The following is an 18,214-nucleotide window of genomic DNA, read 5'->3' as shown; positions in this document are numbered from 1 at the left end:
TTAAAAGGGTTTAAAGAAATTTCCTGTGTGGCATGGCTTACAACATACAGCTAACTGCAGAAGTATACCCCATCGCACTCCTGTCCCCCTGCCACAGGAAAAAAAAAAAAAGAAAGGAATACATATACACCGATTACAAGGGTGGAAGCTGAAAGCTAAAAGAATCTAATCTAACCCAATCTAAGTCATCCTGGAGGCAGAAAGCTACAAAGTCAAGTGTCTCTTAACATAAAGACAGAGCTCAGCCCTGTTGGGGATCAAGAGGTAGAGTCACCTATTGTCACAGCCTGGACAAAAATCACTCCCTCTTCCCCCAGACATAAAAAAAAAACAACAAAAAACAAAAAAACATCAAGACATAATTCTGATATCCCCTCCCAAAATTATGAAGTGAAACAATGAACCCTGCTTCAGTTCAACTTCTGTACACATGGGGAGACCAGGGGGCATTCTCTTTTAGAAGAGATGTTTTATAACATCAAGCAGTATCTTCCTTACCATGCACCTCCTATTATTAATAAAGGCCTGAAGCAAAAGCAAATGTAAAGAATACTGTTCAAATCATCTTACTGTAGCTACTCTGAACTGTGACACCTTCTCCCCTAGGAGTGACAGGGAATGGTAAGAATGGCTCCCGTTTGCTACAAGGGGCCAAGCCCCAGGCTAAGGACTTCGTCTTATTATCACAAAATCTTGTAAGGTCATAGTTTTTATTCCCTTTTTATAGATGTGGAAACTGAAGGCCCAAAGTTGCAAGTCAGCAAATAGTGTTCCTAAAATTTAACCTTAGATCTACAAAACTACAAAACCCATGCTCTCAGTCTCTTTGCTGTATGACTGCCACATAAGCAGTGTTCTTCCCACACACAGTGCTGCCCGTGAATAAGTGATGCTTACTAGCTTTAGTAAAAAAAGGAAAAGAGGCTCAATCAGTTGAGCATCTGACACTTGTTTTTGGCTCAGGTCATGATTTCACAGTTCATGGGATCAAGCCCCATATTGGGCTCTGTGCTGACAGCTTGGGATTCTGTCTCCCCCCTCTCTCTATTCCTCCCCTGCTCATGCTCTCCCTCTTTCTCAAAATAAATAAACTTTAAAAAAAAAAAAAGGAAAAGACATTTTCTCATTTGAAAATTAGACATTAAAAAAACAAAATATTAGTTAATATATGATGCAATACTAATCTTTTATGAGCATGAGTAGGCTATACCTATCAGAAAACACACGCTGTAAATAGATAAGAAAGAACATAAGATTAAATGTTGCAAGTAATTTCAAGGTAGGACAATTAACACCAGCCAGACAGCACAAGCCTCCCAGATATCACTAATCATTTTAGATACATTAATCTGATAGTGGCGTATAGGATGAACTGAGTGAGGGCATGGGGGTGGGCAGAGCGGAGCCAGGAAGGCAAGTTAGGAGAATATTGCACCCACTCAGATATGAGCTAATCACAGAAGTGGCACACAGAATGGAGAAGAGGAAGCAAATACAAGGGATGGTATGGAGATAGAATCCAAAATGTTTGGTCATTTACAGAATGAGAGAAGGAAATTGTGGGATTTTCAGTCTAAGAGGCACCTTGCCAGGGAGAAAGGAGGGTAAGGTGTCTACTTTGGTTGACATTTTTTATAAACTTTAAACAGTTAACCCATAAACATCTACCTTCTTCTGGAACAAATTGTTCTTCCCAATATTCACGCACATCCCTCGAAAATGCTGCACTTTTTACATTTTATTTTTTTATTACCTTCTTGAAATCACATATTATTTTAAATAGGTCTTTCCCACAACAACAACAAAAAAGCCATTTTTATATTCTATATCCCTCTTCCCTCCCCCAACCGCTGGAAGACCCTATTCTTGAAGTTAATACTCTTATAATATCTGAATCAATAAAATATTTTTAGACTAATTTCTTTCAGGATTAAATTTCATAAAAAATCAAAAGGAAGCATACTCTGCTCCTATTGCTTTTCTCAGTATTGCTAGAAATATGTTAACTGCAGGACAGTCTTGACACACATACATAGGCTATATAGTATTTTCTGCTAGCTAAATATTTTAATATATCAAGCACTAATGGGTAGACTTTTTATAGACATTGAGAACCACCACTCCCCCCCACCCCCATTGACCTCCAGATACAAGAGTAGACAAACCCAGCAAAACTTCACAACTATCTAATTAAATCACAAGGGACTTTTTGTCTCACTGGTGAAACCCAGTCAGGAACTATGCAAATGGAAAGAACCTCCCAAGTACTTTTAGGGAACATGCTTAGTGCCTTCCTGCCAGGAAAAATTACTGACCAACTTGCATGAGAAGAATATAAAAGGGAGGGATAACTTATTTGAGTTTCTCTTGCCAGAATTTCCTACATTGAAGGAAATCATACAAGTAGGAAATGAGGACACATTCTAAAGGGGTAAGAGATTAATGTTAGTATTATGACATTGGCAAGTGGGAATACTGTATAAAAAGAAAATTCCTAGACCAAGGAACACACATTTATAAGATACTTATTTTAGTACAAAATCCTGTATAAATTCTGGGTGGAGCACAAAAATTGTTCATACATATCATAAGTCTTTGTGGAATGTCTACTATGTGCCAGTACTGTTATAAACAGAGGATAAATAACACAGAAAAAGACAAAATTCCTGGCCTCACGGAGGCCAATAGTGGGAAAGGAAGATAAGAAACCAACTAACTAAATGTACTGTGAAATACTGTCACAAGAAAGCTGAGTGTAGAGTACACAACAGGGACCCCCACACAAAACCAACTGCAAGATTCAGAGGCTCTCCGGAACTTATTTGAAAAAAGCCTTGTGTATTGGTTTCTTAGAGCCGCCATAACAAATTACCACAAAGTTGGTGGCTTAAAACAACAGAAATTTATTCTTTCACAATTCTGGAGACTAGAAGTCTAAAACCATGGTGATGGCAAGATCGTGATCCATTTGAAGACTCTAGGGAAGAATTCTTCCTTGCCTCTTCCAGTTCTTGGTGGTTCCCAGACATCTTTGGCATTCCTTGGCTTATAGCTACATCAGTAGCCTCCATTGTCACGTGAACATTTCCTCTGTCTCCTCTGAGTCTCTGTGTCCTCTCCCTTTCTTATAAGGACAACAGTTAAGGCCTCACTCCAATCCAGTAAGATATCATCTTTTCTAATCACATCTATAAAGACCCTATTTCCAAATAAGGTTACATTCTGAGGTTCCAGATAGACATGAACTTTGAGGGGATACTATTCAACCCAGTAAACCAGGCAAGAAGTGACATAACCCTGATCTAAGGTAGTGGAGAGAGGGGGAAGAAGTCTAAACAACTCTTGGTTTTCTAGCTTGAGTCACATGTTGGCTCCAGCCCTGAGATGAGACATTCTAAGTAGAGGGAGCTTTCCTTGGGGTGTTGGTACTATCAAGTTCTTAGAATAATAACTACTATTTTTGAATATGTATTACTTGCTACGATTTCTAAAAATTCACAATAATAGCTGATAACACTGAAGCTAATGGGGTAAGGAAATTTCCCAGAGTCACTCAGTTTGGAAGAAGTGAAAAATGAGAGAGAAGGGGTCAGTGGCGAGTATGGAACAGAGCCCACTGGAGTTAAAAGGGTTTTTAATTTCATAGGCCAGTATTTATACCAGGAAATGGCCTTAGAGTAGTGAAATTTAGGCAGGAGAGTTACATTTCTTTTTTTTTTTTTTTTTTTTTTTCAACGTTTTTTATTTATTTTTGGGACAGAGAGAGACAGAGCATGAACGGGGGAGGGGCAGAGAGAGAGGGAGACACAGAATCGGAAGCAGGCTCCAGGCTCCGAGCCATCAGCCCAGAGCCCGACGCGGGGCTCGAACTCACGGACCGCGAGATCGTGACCTGGCTGAAGTCGGACGCTTAACCGACTGCGCCACCCAGGCGCCCCAGGAGAGTTACATTTCTTAAACTACTGTCTTTGGCAACTGCATACATTGTCACCAACATGGCTTATATGAAGAAATTCACAAAGGAAGTTGGACATTTGTATGTATGACTCTCTAATGAAAAATCAAGGAAATCTTGTCCATCAGATAAAATTTGTAAACACTAAGCTGTCAATTAAAATATTTTAAGTTATTCTAAAAAAAAAACAAAAAAAACAAAAAACTAAGTTGTCAAAAGTCAGGCATCCCTAAACGTGGTGTTCATCTACCAAACCAAGTACTGTTTTGCCCTCCCTCCTCATCCCTTTGGCTAACACCCATCCATCAGCTCTTTGCCTCTGGGAAGCTTCTTCTGACCCTTATTAAAGAAAATTACTCAAAACACAGAAACAAGGCAAAAAATAATTATGTGACCCTTTAATGCCTTGCTAGACATGGTCCAATAAGCCCACTGGTGGGTCATCTCTTTTGGGGAACGTAACTTTGTTTCACTTAATTATTGCAATTGTTTAGGGCACTGACACTTTACAACTCTGTACAGTTAGAATTTTAACTTCAAAAAAAAAACATGATAAAGTGTGATTATTTTTCTGGTTAGCAGAGAAAACAACCCCTAAATCACAGTTTTATAACACTATTGAACATTGATCAGCTTTGTTTCCCATTTAGCAATCTTTATTAACATGCTACTGATTTTTAAATTCTATTACTCATATTCTTTTTGAAACAGTATTGTCATTGTGCTAGTTCACTCCTCAATAATAAGGTAAATAAAGCTTTGACACATGCTCACTATCTTTTTTATGAAAATTATGCTAATAACTTGAAAATTATTAACATATCCCAGGAAAGAATTGACACTCCCTCTACCCTATCCCAGCTACTTCTATAGCAAGCACTAAGGTAATGGCTTGTTTGCCTTCTCTGTCAGACCAAGCAGTAACTTCTAAGAAATTAGTGAACATAGCTGTCTTACATCCCACTGTTGTCTCCAGAACCCCGTAAAAGGATTGTCCCAGAGGATGAGCTCAATAAGAATTCCTGAATGCTTCTCTTACCCAAGTACCTCCGAACATTTTCTCCCATTCTTCTCCTTTGTCCATCTGGATCTGAAGCTTCTGGATAATGGCTCCGTTCACTACTGCAGCCTCTCTGAAAAGTATCAGCTTATTATCTACTTAAATGATAGGTTTTTTTCCCCCCGTGGAAGACATACAACAGAGTTTAGGCCTGACAACGACATGGAATTCACACCATCTGCCTGGGCATCACTAACCTTCAAAAATAAATTTTAATAAGTCACTACTACCACTTTGGGAAAAAATGTCAGTTTTTATTAAAGATAGAAATTGGTTACACAAAGTAGCATATTATAAGGAAAGTGCTGTTAAACTAACTCTAAAATACACAGCAATATGTAAAAAACGTCTGATACATAATATCCTCAAGCAGAAGATGCCATATCCATACTTGTCAATCAAAGTCTATCAGAATATGGAATGAGCATCATTTTTGTAACCCAGTTCTTTGTTTAAAGGCTATTGGTATTAGGCACACAGCCTCTCCTCTGCTGTCCTGCCTGCGGCTCCCTTGCGCACCCTTGCGGTGGATTCAATAAACTTCTATTTCCTTAAAAAAAAAAAAAGACTATTCTATTGATTTTAAATTTGTCATAGTAATGAAAGCCTTAGTAGGTATCTCATTAAACTCTGCCAGTTATCAACTTATTGACTCCGCTTTCAATTCATCCTATGTGCCTTCTCTGTGAAAATGGATCTGGGACCCTTAAGTATTTTTCCTCTGTAGCTGATAGGATGTTGTTTTCTCAGTAGAGGGCGCTGGAGAGACACTGCAGGACAAAAGTCTTCTTCCTACTCCAACTTGTTCAGCTGGCAGGCTATTAGGGATCCGGTTTTTCTGCAGAAGAAACTTCCCCCGATACCCAACGTCTGCGGCACGGGCAGCTTCTCCAACATCAGGTTCATGCAGCATGGACAGTTGCTCCGATGTCCAGCCGCCAGCACACAAGGCCTTCCCAGGCCCTATAAGTGCACGGTGGCCATTAGCACCCAGTGACTAGCAGGTTACCCCAGCTACTCTAACGCATTTTGTAATGGGATGTCTCTGGTGAGACATTTCCTCTGAACAGATTCCTCCAGCAACCTAGAGGATGGATTTCCAGCAAGATCCCCTGGCACAAACCCCCCAGCAAGGTCTCAGTCCTGGGATGGGGGGCGAGGGGGACTCTTCCATGGTGTTCTACCTAAACTCTTCTTAAATTTGCTATTCCTATGTTTTTTAGAGTTCTCTTTTTTCCTCCTAGCCAATTCCTCATTATTCCAATCCCCTATTATAATTAACAATTTTTTATATTAAACTTTCCCTTTTCATATTACTGCGTGCCTTCTCTCTCCTGACTGAACCCAGGCTGAGACAAACTCCTAGGAGCAAAATAAAAATGAAGCACTTTAAATTTAAAGACATCTTATTGGGCACTTGATGTAAAGAGCAATTTCTCATTGACAAAAACAACAAGGAAATATTGTATCTTAAAATATGGAAATACAGGGTGCCTGGGTGGTTCAGTCAGTTAAGCCTCCGACTCTTGATTTCACCTCAGGTCATGATCTCAAGGTTTATAAGTTTGAGTCCCACACTGGGTCCCAAGCAGGCTCTGACAGTGTAGAATCAAAATAAATAAACTTAAAAACGATTTTTTAAATAAAAGATGGAAATACTTGGGATTTAGATGGCTAAGAAAAATGAAAACATAGAAAGAGATTTGTCTTGTGCTTTTCTTTTGATCTAAACAGTTCACATCATCACAATCACATTTGTTTACTTTGAGATGAGCAAGATACATTCTAAGAATTTGGGGTTTCAGGGAAAGTGAGATTTCTTCAAAGTTTAATGAGATTTTTTTTTCAAAGTTTTAAGACTTAGATATTATCTTTGTAGTCAGATAGGCCAAGTTTAACCCCATTCTTTGCCTGCTCGATAACTCCGGACAAATGTTTTAACTTCTCCAAATCCTAGGTTCTTCCCCTAGAACATGAGGATAGCAATGCCTACAATGAAGGATGGTTGTAAGGATTAAATGACTAATGTGTGTAAAGCTAGCATCATACACAGCATTGCCTCTGCTCAGTGAGGGAGAGTGACTGCCACTACCACTATTGCTGAGATTTTATTACCTAACTTTTTAGCCTTATTAATTTCATGATCTCTTTTTTAAACAAGTGTGTGTCAGAAGAAGATCCTATAATATCAATGTGCGTCTCGTAAAAATTAATCAGAACCTTAGGGTACCTCAAACTTACTTGTTCACAGGCCGACTTAATCCTTCTTTTATCTCTATTCTCCTTTCCTTTCAAAAGAAGTGTCTCTTTTTTAAGCTCAAAGTGAAGAGCAAGTGAATATTCCTCAATAAGTGCTTTCACAAGCTTTGCATTGTTTGGGTGAGAACATTGTTGAGCACTTCTTATACAGATTGTGGTGATTTCACCATCCACTCTCTCCTGACAGAAAACATGACATTTTTTCAATGTGCTTTCATAAAATCTGCTCTTTTTCAGATAAAGGAATACATCTGTATCGAGAACAAGTGTTTCTCCGCTCCTAGTGGTCTCAGGTACTGAGGACCCGGGTGACTCTGAGGAGTTACTGCCTCTCTGGAGATCCCTTTTGGGGCCCTGGCTGTTGTTCCACTTTTCCTCACTGATAAAATTCCTATTTTTTTCTAAAAGAGAACTTGCTTTTAATAGCAAAGTTTCTTTAAGCCTCAGGATATCCAGAAATGACCCTTGCACAGAGACTCTTCCATTGGGTTCCAGAGGACTGAAGGATAAAGTTGGGATTTTCCTTGTCAGGTCCGTTACCAGGCTTTCTAGAATGACTTGACTCCGAAAAACAGAAAGATCGAGGATAGCTTTTACAGAGCTGAAGACCTAAAATTAAACAGAGAGAAATGAAAACAGCACTGTCTAGGGGAGTGGACAACATAAACACATTTTTTCCTGCCACTTTCTCCATCTCTACAGCAGTTGCCCTAAACCAAACCCCGCCTGCCTAGCACAGACTAGTTTCTGACGCCACAGCAGGGATCTCACAACCCCATCAAGGCCATAATGCTCAATTTGGGATTCACGGTCCCTCAGTGCATTTCCCAAAAAGAGCTAGTCAAATATGTTTTAGAGGCAGAATGTTATTTGAACCAAAGTCTTAAGCAAAATCCATACACTGTTATGAGGTACAGATACACAATGTTCTGGTTCTTCTCTATGGACAGGAGTTCCCCTGGAGAGTCCTCCAACTTAAGTTCATCAGATGACGGCCCAGAACCCTGCGTTTCTCAGTGAATAGTTTCAGACCAGTGAATTTTAACTTTTTCCTCTTAATTCTACCTTTCCTGCCTCTTTGAAGCTCCTTTTTAATGTTCATCCTACTTTTTTTTCTTCCTGAAAATAAGTCTTTAGGTATCTACCTGACATCCTCCATATAAGCATAAAAACTCTGTGTCACTTTGAAAGCATCAAAAGGCACACATAGGAACATGAAACAGATGAGGCAATAAGCCAAAAATTTCAAGACACAGGCTTGGCGTTTAGCACTCAGGTTAGCAAGTTGGCATTTCCTTTTGTAGGAGTCGTGAGATGAGAGTGCTCTGTGTCTCCTGTGTAGGGAACACACAGAAAAAACAGGATCCAGGACTGTAGGCATCACACCTTACCTTTTCACCAAAATGAGAGACTGTGAATTGAGCAGGTCCAACCTTTTCTGCCTGACAGTGTTTCTGTTTTCTGCTGACATTTTTTGCACCTAAGTGGAAACACTGCCATCAGAAGTGTTTGCAGCCTGACACACTAATAATTAATTATTAATAATAGAAATGTTCAACTCTATTATTCAACATGCCTAAGATTTTTTTTCATTTTCCTCTAAGTTCAACACTTAAATAGTTTTCCCTTCTACTTTAACAGATTAAAGTTGATTTCATGTGTACATTTGATCCTAATCATATTTTTAAAACCACACAAGTGTGTGTGTATATATATATATGTATGTATATATATGAATGTATATATGAATAGAAAACAAAAACCTAAAAGTAAATCCTCCCTCTATTAATTATAGCCATAAGGAGACTTCACCTTCTTAAATTCAGAATACCACACTGTTTTTGTTCTCCTCTAATTCACGGTCTCCTTTGCTAATTCTCCTTCTCTTCTCATTCTCTAGATGTTACCATGCCCCAGGCCTCAGGACTTATACCTCTTTGCAAACATACACCCAACCCCAGACTTATCTCAACAATCCCACCACTTTAGATACTATCACTAAATGCATCATTTCTGGGGCACCTGGGTAGCTCAGCTGGTTGAGCACCTGACTTCGGCTCAGGTCATGATCTCACGGTTTGTGAGTTCAAGCCCCCCGTCAGGCTCTGTGCTGACAGCTCAGAGTCGGGATCCTGCTTCAGATTGCGTGTCTCCCTCTCTCTCTGCCCCTCCCCCACTCATGTTTTCTCTCTCTCTCTCTCTCTCTCTCTGTCTCAAAAAAAAAATAAACATTTAAAAAAGATTTTTTTAATGCATCATTTCCAAATTCTCTTTGGCCTCCACTTTCATCTGCCAGTGGAAATCTCTACTTTATTATCCTAATAAACATCTCAATGACCAAAATTCAAATCTTGATAACTATTCCCCTTCCAAAAGTACTCTTCCTCCAGTGTTCCACATCTCAGAAAATGACACCTAATCCATCAGCAAATCCTGAATGGCCACCAGTTCCCAGTCAACAGCCTTGTTACCACCCTAGTCAAAACCAGAGATGACCAGGAACTTGTGCTCTCCACGTGGCTGCCAGAGCGACCACCGAAGAAAGGGCAGTCACATTCCATCAGTCATCCGCTCAAAACCCACCGATGGTTTTCCATCTCACCCAGAATAAAATCCAGATATCTTGCCTTGACCTATAGGCTGTTTAACATAATCTGGTGCCCAGCTACCCATCTAACCACATCTCCTTTTACTCTCTCCCTTGCTCACCCCGCTCCAGCCACTCAGGCTGCCTTGCTGTCTTTAAAATGCCCAGCATGTTGGGGCGCCTGGGTGGCTCAGTCGGTTAAACGGCCGACTTCTGCTCAGGTCACGATCTCGCGGTCGGTGAGTTCGAGCCCCGCGTCGGGCTCTGGGCTGATGGCTCAGAGCCTGGAGCCTGCTTCCGATTCTGTGTCTCCCTCTCTCTCTGCCCCTCCCCCGTTCATGCTCTGTCTCTCTCTGTCTCAAAAATAAATAAAACGTTAAAAAATAAAAATATAAAAAAAAAATAAAATGCTCAGCATGCTACCCTCTCAGAAAATGTTTCCTAGTCCTTCCCTTAGCCTAGAATGTTCTTCCCCCTTATCTGCATGAGTCATTCCATTATTTCATTCAGGTCTCTGCTCAAATGTCACCTGAAGAGTACTTCCCCACCCACTCTATCTAATAAAGCAGTACTCTCCATCACATTATATCCCTTTATTCTGTTTTATATTTTTTCATAGCACTCATTACATGTTAATATACACAAATAAATGTATAAACATAAAGATAAATATATAATGTATAAATATATAAATTAATCAAGCACCCAACATATAATATATATTCATTTATTTGCTAGTTTATTATCTGTCCACCTGCACGGATGTAGGTTTCATGAAAGAAAACATTTTGCCTGCTTCACTCATTGCTGTATCTTGAAGGCCTAGAATGGTGCCAGGTAAATAATAAGCAGTCAAAAATATTTGTGAACAAATGAATGAATGAGCCTTCCCTTTCTCTCTTTGGTTCAATGGTACCAGTTGAACGTTTAAAATATTAACTTCCAAAAACACAACAATCCCCTGAGAGAAATAATAAGGAGCCCCTCACATGCTCCCTACCATAACATCCCCATTGAGAAGGAATGGCTTAACTATGGTGACAGGTAAAGGTGCTATAATCTATAGTCTTAGGTTTCTCTCTAGAACCTATCTTCCCTCAGGAAAAGCAAGTTCTCTTCTGCTTCTAACCCCATATAGTATTTTACCTCCAAGACGCTGGCATGGAGCCTCATCTTTCTTTGGCAATATATTTTGCCAGTTACTAAGCTGTAAAGAAGGCTGCCCCTCTCCATGAGGCTGGAGGGATGAATATCCCCTGCAGATCCAACCTCCTCACCTATGTCAGGGATGGGATAGGAACAGAATGGTTCAATCTGATCTCAGATCCAAGCTATTCATCCAATCCAACTTTACCGGTGATAAAGGTGATGTTATATTAGAATATCTTTTTGTAGGTTTGAACAAAGAGAAGCTAATGGTATGATTATATTGCTGAAGCCACTTGAAAATTCAGAGTTATCATATTTGTGAGATTATAGATTCTTGGGGGCTTCATTTTTTTTCTGTATTTTACAAGTTTTCTACAATAAAATGTATCGCTTTCATCCCAAGATCCAGACAGATTCTAAATATAGAAAGAAGTCTTCAAGAATTTGGCAGTTGCTAACAACTTTATCATGAGCCATTTTCACATACATTCTTGTTAATACAATATTGTACCAATATATTCAGAATACAATAATATTTTCAAAATGCTACTTTAAACTCTACCAATCCCATGAATCATTTTAATGAAATTCAATTCTTGATTTCATTACAGAAGTATTTCTAAAATTACAAAATTTGATTTGGAAATACCTTTTTTCTCTTTGAATGTCACATTTGCAACTCCCCTGCCCCTGGTTCTTGTTGGATATATCACATGTTCAACAACTCTGCCTTTATTCTTAATATCTTGAAAGTGAGTCTTCACTACTGTGGTCAGTAATTGATCATTAAAAAGGCAAACCGGATGACCAGCAACTTCAACCATTCTTTCAGAAGCTTTGGAGTCCTTGCCTTTCAAAACTGATGCCTGTAAGAACAATAGTAGGATACTCTTTAAATACAAAAATAAGATTCTCCTTAATATAGCCATCATCACACACCAGTGGAAGAGAGTATATTTTATTCAATAAAGGTGCTAGTATAGCTGATCAGACACTTAAAAAAAAAAAAAAAGGACAGATCCTTGCCTCACGTCATATACCAACATAAACCCCACATGAATTTGAGGGGTACAATGTAAAAAGTGAACTCAATTTTTTTTTATAAATGGAAAACATTAGTTAATATTTGCCTGATTTTAGAAAGGCCTAAAAGTAATAGCAATCACAAAGGAAGAGATCAAGAAATACACATGGTAAAAATTTAAGTTTGAAAACAAGTCAAGCCAACCCCAAAATATGGTAGTTTGGAGATGGCTAGATGTTTTCTTTATATATATAATGTATATATATTATATATATTTATGTTTATATTATATATATTTTTATATTTATAAATTTATAAATAAATTTATATTTATATTATATATATTTATATATTATTATATTTATATTATATGTTTATTATATATAATTTATATGTGTGTAGTATTTATATATTATATATTTATATATATATATATATACAATATATATATTATTTATTGCCACATTGGTTTCCATACAATACTCAGCGCTCATCCCAACAGGTGCCCTCCTCAATGCCCATCACCCACTTCCCGCCCCCCCCCCCATCAACCCTCAGTTTATTCTCAGTTTTTAAGAGTTTCTTATGGTTTGCCTCCTTCCCTCTCTGTAACTTTTTTTTCCCCTTCCTCTCCCCCATGGTCTTCTGTCAAGTTTCTCAGGATCCACATATGAGTGAAAGCATATGGTAGCTGTCTTTCTCTGCCTGACTTATTTCACTTAACATAATACTCTCCAGTTCCATCCACGTTGCTACAAATGGCCAGATTTCATTCTCTCTCATTGCCAAGTAGTATTCCATTGTATATATAAACCACATCTTCTTTATCTATTCGTCAGTTGATGGACATTTAGGCTCTTTCCATAATTTGGCTACTGTTGAAAGTGCTGCTATAATCATTGGGATACAAATGCCTCTGAGCGTCAGCACTCCTGTATCCCTTGGGTAAATTCCTAACAATGCTATTGCTGGGTCATAAGGTAGATCTATTTTTAATTTTGTGAGGAACTTCCACACTGTTTTCCAGAGCAGCTGCACCAGTTTGCATTCCCACCAACAGTGCAAGAGGGTTCCCGTTTCTCCACATCCTCTCCAGCATCTATAGTCTCCTGATTTGTTCATTTTAGCCACTCTGACTGGTGTGAGGTGATATTTCAGTGTGGTTTTGATTTGTATTTCCCTGATGAGGAGGGACGTTGAGCATCTTTTCATGTGCCTGTTGGCCATCTGGATGTCTTCTTTAGAAAAGTGTCTATTTGTGTCTGGCTAGATGTTTTCTCAATTGTACAGTCCAAAGCACATAACCCACTATGAAACACATCCCCTACTTTTTTGGGTCAGAATTAGAAAAAAAAGGGCCCCATAAAAAAAACAAAAAAACAAAAAAACAAAAAAACAAAAAACAACCCTGGCCATAACGGTGGGGCTGCAGTGAAGTAAATCCTGCCTTCAGGCACATACATGAGATAGAATTCAACAACTAAGAGCATATGCTATTGAAGACCCCGCCACTATGCTGAGCACAGAGCACCAACTGCAAGTAGACCCTTCCCTGAGCTCACTCTCTTCGAACTTCTTACATTATTCAGGTAAAGGGCTTTGGTTTCAATGTTTTGATTTGTTCCCCAGCCCATTTAGGGAAGTGGACCTATCAGCTGTTCTCAGTGCTTACATAGGTAGTCCAGCCTGATTATAACACAGTTCAGACTTAATCTATCCTAAATTACCTCCAGGGAAGACAGGATATCTCATAAGGCTAACAGATCACAAAGATGTGTCAGGCTGTCAGTTCAGAGGACTCTGTACTCAGAATAGGATTTCGCTGGGTGTAAGCTAGCTATTTCTGACCTCTGGTCAAGAAGACAGTCTAAGTACACAGCATCCTGTCCATCCCAACAGCAAGTAAAACAATAAAAGTAAAGAATAAGAATAAAAAGGAGAATAAGCCCAGTTGACACATTTCTGGAAGACTGAAAATATATAGAAGTATGAGAAGGATAAGAGAGAGAAAAGGATCTAACCCTGAACAAGGAAAGGGGGTTTCACGGGAAAGGTGACAACAGAAATGAAAAAAGGGACCAAAACCAGAAAGATCAGTTGAAAAACTAGTGGCAAAACAACTTCTCCAGTTGTCTCTCCACATTCCTTACCCTCCCTGCATACACACACACACACACACACACACACACACACACACACACACACGAGGATAGTGAAGGCAGCTGGGTGACAACCTGCGGCTGGGGGGCCGGGGCAGATGACTTAAAGATTATTGTACCTTAAAAAAAAAACTGAATGAACACTTAGGGAGAATCTGACCTGCTAGTATGGGTGCTGGCACCTATAGCAAGTCTCCACTGCTTTCTGGCATTTGAAGGGACTCCAACCTAAAGCTCATAAGCAAACTGAAGTGTGGCACGATTTGAATTAATTTATGCAGTACCAAAAATTGCCAGTCCAATTGACACTGCTGCTGGGAACATTTGCCTGTCAAGTGGAAAAGGAAAAATACACATGACATTGGACTAAAAGGAGAAAAAGTAATCACAGCACAGTACTAGGCGTGGCTATAAACAGTATTTACTATTTGCATAATAATGTAAACACTCCTATTGGTTGTTTTTTTTTTTTTAATTTTTTTTAACGTTTATTTATTTTTGAGACAGAGAGAGACAGAGCACGAACGGGGGAGGGTCAGAGAGAGAGGGAATCTGAAACAGGCTCCAGGCTCTGAGCAGTCAGCACAGAGCCCGACGCGGGGCTCAAACTCACATACCGCGAGATCGTGACCTGAGCCTAAGTCGGACGCTTAACCGACTGAGCCACGCAGGCGCCCCTCCTATTGGTTTTTAAACCAACTTTAGACTAATTTTGTTAAGTCTCTGAAATGCTAAGATTTAAGTATGACTACAGAATAAAATGGAAACATTCAACCCTGCCAATTTAAGAATAAAGGCTGAACTAACAGAAGTTGAGAACAAAATAATCTCCTCTTACACTACTGAAAAGCATGTCATTCCATCAAAATTTTAAGAATACTATGGAAGCTATAAAAATATGCCATAGGAAATTTTTAAATAATATTAAAACTTTCAAACTTGGAAGATAGGAAAAGGCAGATATTACTTAAGTGAAATCCTCATTTATCATAGTAGGAATTCAACAGAAAATGATGAAAGTCAATGATGCCTGCCCCCAGGATATATACTCTCTCAGCATCTCTTTGGTATTTCAGCTAGTAGTTGTCAAAATCAGGTGGCAAGGGGCGCCTGGGTGGTTCAGTCAGTTAAGAGTCCAACTTCAGCTCAGGTCATGATCTCATGGCTTGTGAGTTAGAGCCCCACATCCGGCTCTGTGCTGACAGCTCAGAGCCTGGAGCCTGCTTTGGATTCTAGGTCTCTCTCTCTCTCTGCCCCTCCCCCACTCATGCTCTGCCTCTCTCTTCTCTCTCTCTCTCTCAAAAATAAATAATAAACATTTTTTTTTTAAGTGTTGAGTAGTATGTTGCAAGGTACTTAAAAATCATCTGCGTGCTCTAGTAATTCTTTCGTTAGGTGTTGATTCTTTCACTTGGTGATATTTGCACTTCATTTTATGGCATTTACATTTTCTCAAAAAATTGGTGGATTTCGGTTGTAAATAATTAATTAATCAAAAAACTAAAAATAAAAAAAAGTGTTAAAATCAGGTGGCAAAAATGCACCTGATGAAAAAGTGTTTTTAAGTTCACAGTGTACACTGAATTTCTTAGACTATATAGTGTCTTGTCAATTAACAAATACAGTAATACAACTACAGTTAATATAATACAGTAGTACAAAATACAGTTAATCAGTTAACAAATACAGTAATAACTAAGCATGTGTTCTATGTCTGGCAATATAATGGGTACCATAGATGACACATACAAAGAAATAAAACATACCCCGTGCCCTAAAATTTGGTTCCCCCATAAAAATTTACTGAGCTTTATTATGTGGGGATAGCCTTGGATAGGCCTTAGGATTACCAATATTTAAAATAAAGGCCTCTACCTTATGGATGAGAGAGGGATGAGAGAGAAAGGCAGACACATAAATACATCATTTCAACAGAGCTTGGTACGCACACAAAAGGAGACATATTTCTCTACACAGGAAAACAGACGATTTGAGAAGGATACAAGACCGTCCAAAATAAAATGCTAAAATATACAATAGATACCATCCAGGATTAGGAAGCAAGATTAACTCTAGCTAAAGCAGTCAAAGAAAGCTTCATGAAAGAAAAGCCTTGAAGGCTGAGGTCAAATTTTAATTAATGGTCAAATTTAATTTAAAAATGCAAAAGAAGAGTTCACAACAATAGCAAAGGGACAGAGGAATAGGAGACGAAAATGGCTCATGTTGAGACATATAAAACAAAGTGAGTGTCTCCTAAAAATGAAACTCATAATAATCTATCAAGTATTTGTTACAAAAGATACTTTCAATGGAGGAAAACATAGTTTCTTCAAATATTCACAACTAGATTGCATAGGAAATAGTAAAAATATATGTGTTCCTCCATCCTAGTCCCAACTGGTATGACATAATTATCCCAAAATAGTTCTTCCTAACAGAGGAAAAGAAATGACAAGAGATTTTTCAGGAATTCTACTTCACAGGAGATTTGTCTGGATACAACATCTGGCTCTAATAGTCCACACCAACCTCAATGGTTAAATGGCTAATAAATTAGCTTCCTTTTTGCTTTTCATCAACGTCAAAGAAAAACTTTCAATAAATTTAAATTCAGGAAATCTTACTCCACCTGTGCCCTCATCAATACTAACACCATTATTTCTTTATTCAAGTGTCTGCATTTAATTTATCCTTGAAATTAAAGGAACTTCTCCCTGACAGCTATTAACCTCTTCTATCCAGCAATAAGAAAAAGAGATGTCTTGAAAATAGCTCTTGCAACAGTCACCACAGAGATACAGGATTTTGAAGCAAGACAAGCATTTTGGACAAGAGGTATTAAGGTGATGACATTTTCCAGTATCAATGATATATTTTAATACACTTCCGACCATAGTGTCAGAAAGCCAGAAGATATAAAGAAAAACTGTTAGTTTTGTTTTTGTAAGTAAGGCACTAGACAGAAATAATTAGATTCATTCCTTGCATCCATGTATATTTCTTTTTTTAAAAAATCAGTTATTTTCATTGACGTTGCCTTTACTGCTACCAATAAACAAAATCATACTGGAATCTAACAACTGCTTTGGCATTTCCGGGACCCTAATAACTAAAGGCCCTGCCACTGCCTTCAAGCGCCTGATGGAAAGAACACAGAAGGCTCAATCTTGAACTTGCTAACTGTTCTTGCTAGCCAGCACAGATGGCGAAAACACAGAGCCCTTTGTGCCTGGAAAAAGAACTAAGGCCACCAGAGAGAATTCCCACTAATGCAGACAAGACATCAGGATGCCTTCCCAACTTGAGTCCTTGGCTCGAATCCTTCTTGCTGGCCCTTTTCAAAAGGAAACAGCGGCCTCTATTTCTGGGTAATTTTCTCCGCTGTTGTTCCCCAAGGAGTGGGAGGAGTGGGAGGCAACAGTTAAGCCCAAACACAGCCTGCGAAACTACTCCTCGACGAGACAGCTGTGTCCCTGACCACGAGACACTGGGTGAGGGAGGCGGCCGTGGCGTTCTGTCCCTTTGGAGTTGTGCCTGTCTCGCACAGCCTGCTATGAATTTCAAGCGCGCGCGCGACACTGCCACAGGAGCAGGTGCAGAAAAGTCAGGGCAAGGTTTGCCGGAGGGTTGGCCTCCGCGGCAGGTGGCTCTCCGCCAGCACCGGGCCTCCCCGCGCGCCGCGGGCGACAGCCTCTCACCCCCGCCCGGCCGGCTCCGCGAGCTCCTGTGGGACCGTGATAACGGGATGGGAAAGACCCTGACTGGTAAAAGCCAGAACAAAAGTAACTTGCCATGGCGGAGAAGAGACGCGCCTTCCGCTGCCTGCAGGGCCCAAATCTAGCAGAGCACAGGCCACAAGGCTGGCCGGAAGAAGGTTTTGCTTTCAGTTCTTTGTTGACGCTAGCCTGGAGATGATGTGAAAAAAAAAAAAAAACACAAAACTGCCCCTCCACCGCATCCCGCTGCTCTGCGCCTCTTGGCCTCCGGGTGAAGCTCAGACCTGGAATGGCTGCTGCCT

The 18,214-nt window shown here is 39.4% G+C and overlaps 1 protein-coding gene across 2 annotated transcripts; it reads right to left on the bottom strand.

The window, feature by feature from the left end:
- Positions 1 to 5,248: 5,248 nt before the first annotated feature.
- On the bottom strand, positions 5,249 to 18,092 carry RBM43 (RNA binding motif protein 43). Of its 2 annotated transcripts, none has more exons than XM_019455927.2 (4): positions 17,988 to 18,092; positions 11,660 to 11,876; positions 8,666 to 8,754; positions 5,249 to 7,883 (listed from the first exon to the last, which is right to left on the bottom strand). In XM_019455927.2, exons 1-4 carry the CDS (start codon positions 17,988 to 17,990, stop codon positions 7,131 to 7,133), a joined length of 1,062 nt encoding a protein of 353 aa, XP_019311472.2. In that variant the 5' UTR covers positions 17,991 to 18,092; the 3' UTR covers positions 5,249 to 7,130. The 2 variants fall into 2 exon arrangements, with proteins under 2 accessions (XP_019311472.2, XP_019311476.2); XM_019455931.2 differs by lacking the exon at positions 17,988 to 18,092 and adding an exon at positions 14,354 to 14,590.
- Between the last annotated feature and the right edge of the window lie 122 nt (positions 18,093 to 18,214).

This window comes from Panthera pardus, unplaced genomic scaffold (assembly GCF_024362965.1).
Source record: "Panthera pardus isolate Hobbes unplaced genomic scaffold, ASM2436296v1 HiC_scaffold_10, whole genome shotgun sequence".
Lineage (NCBI taxonomy): Eukaryota > Metazoa > Chordata > Mammalia > Carnivora > Felidae > Panthera > Panthera pardus.
This window is presented reverse-complemented; position numbering and strand designations above follow the sequence as displayed.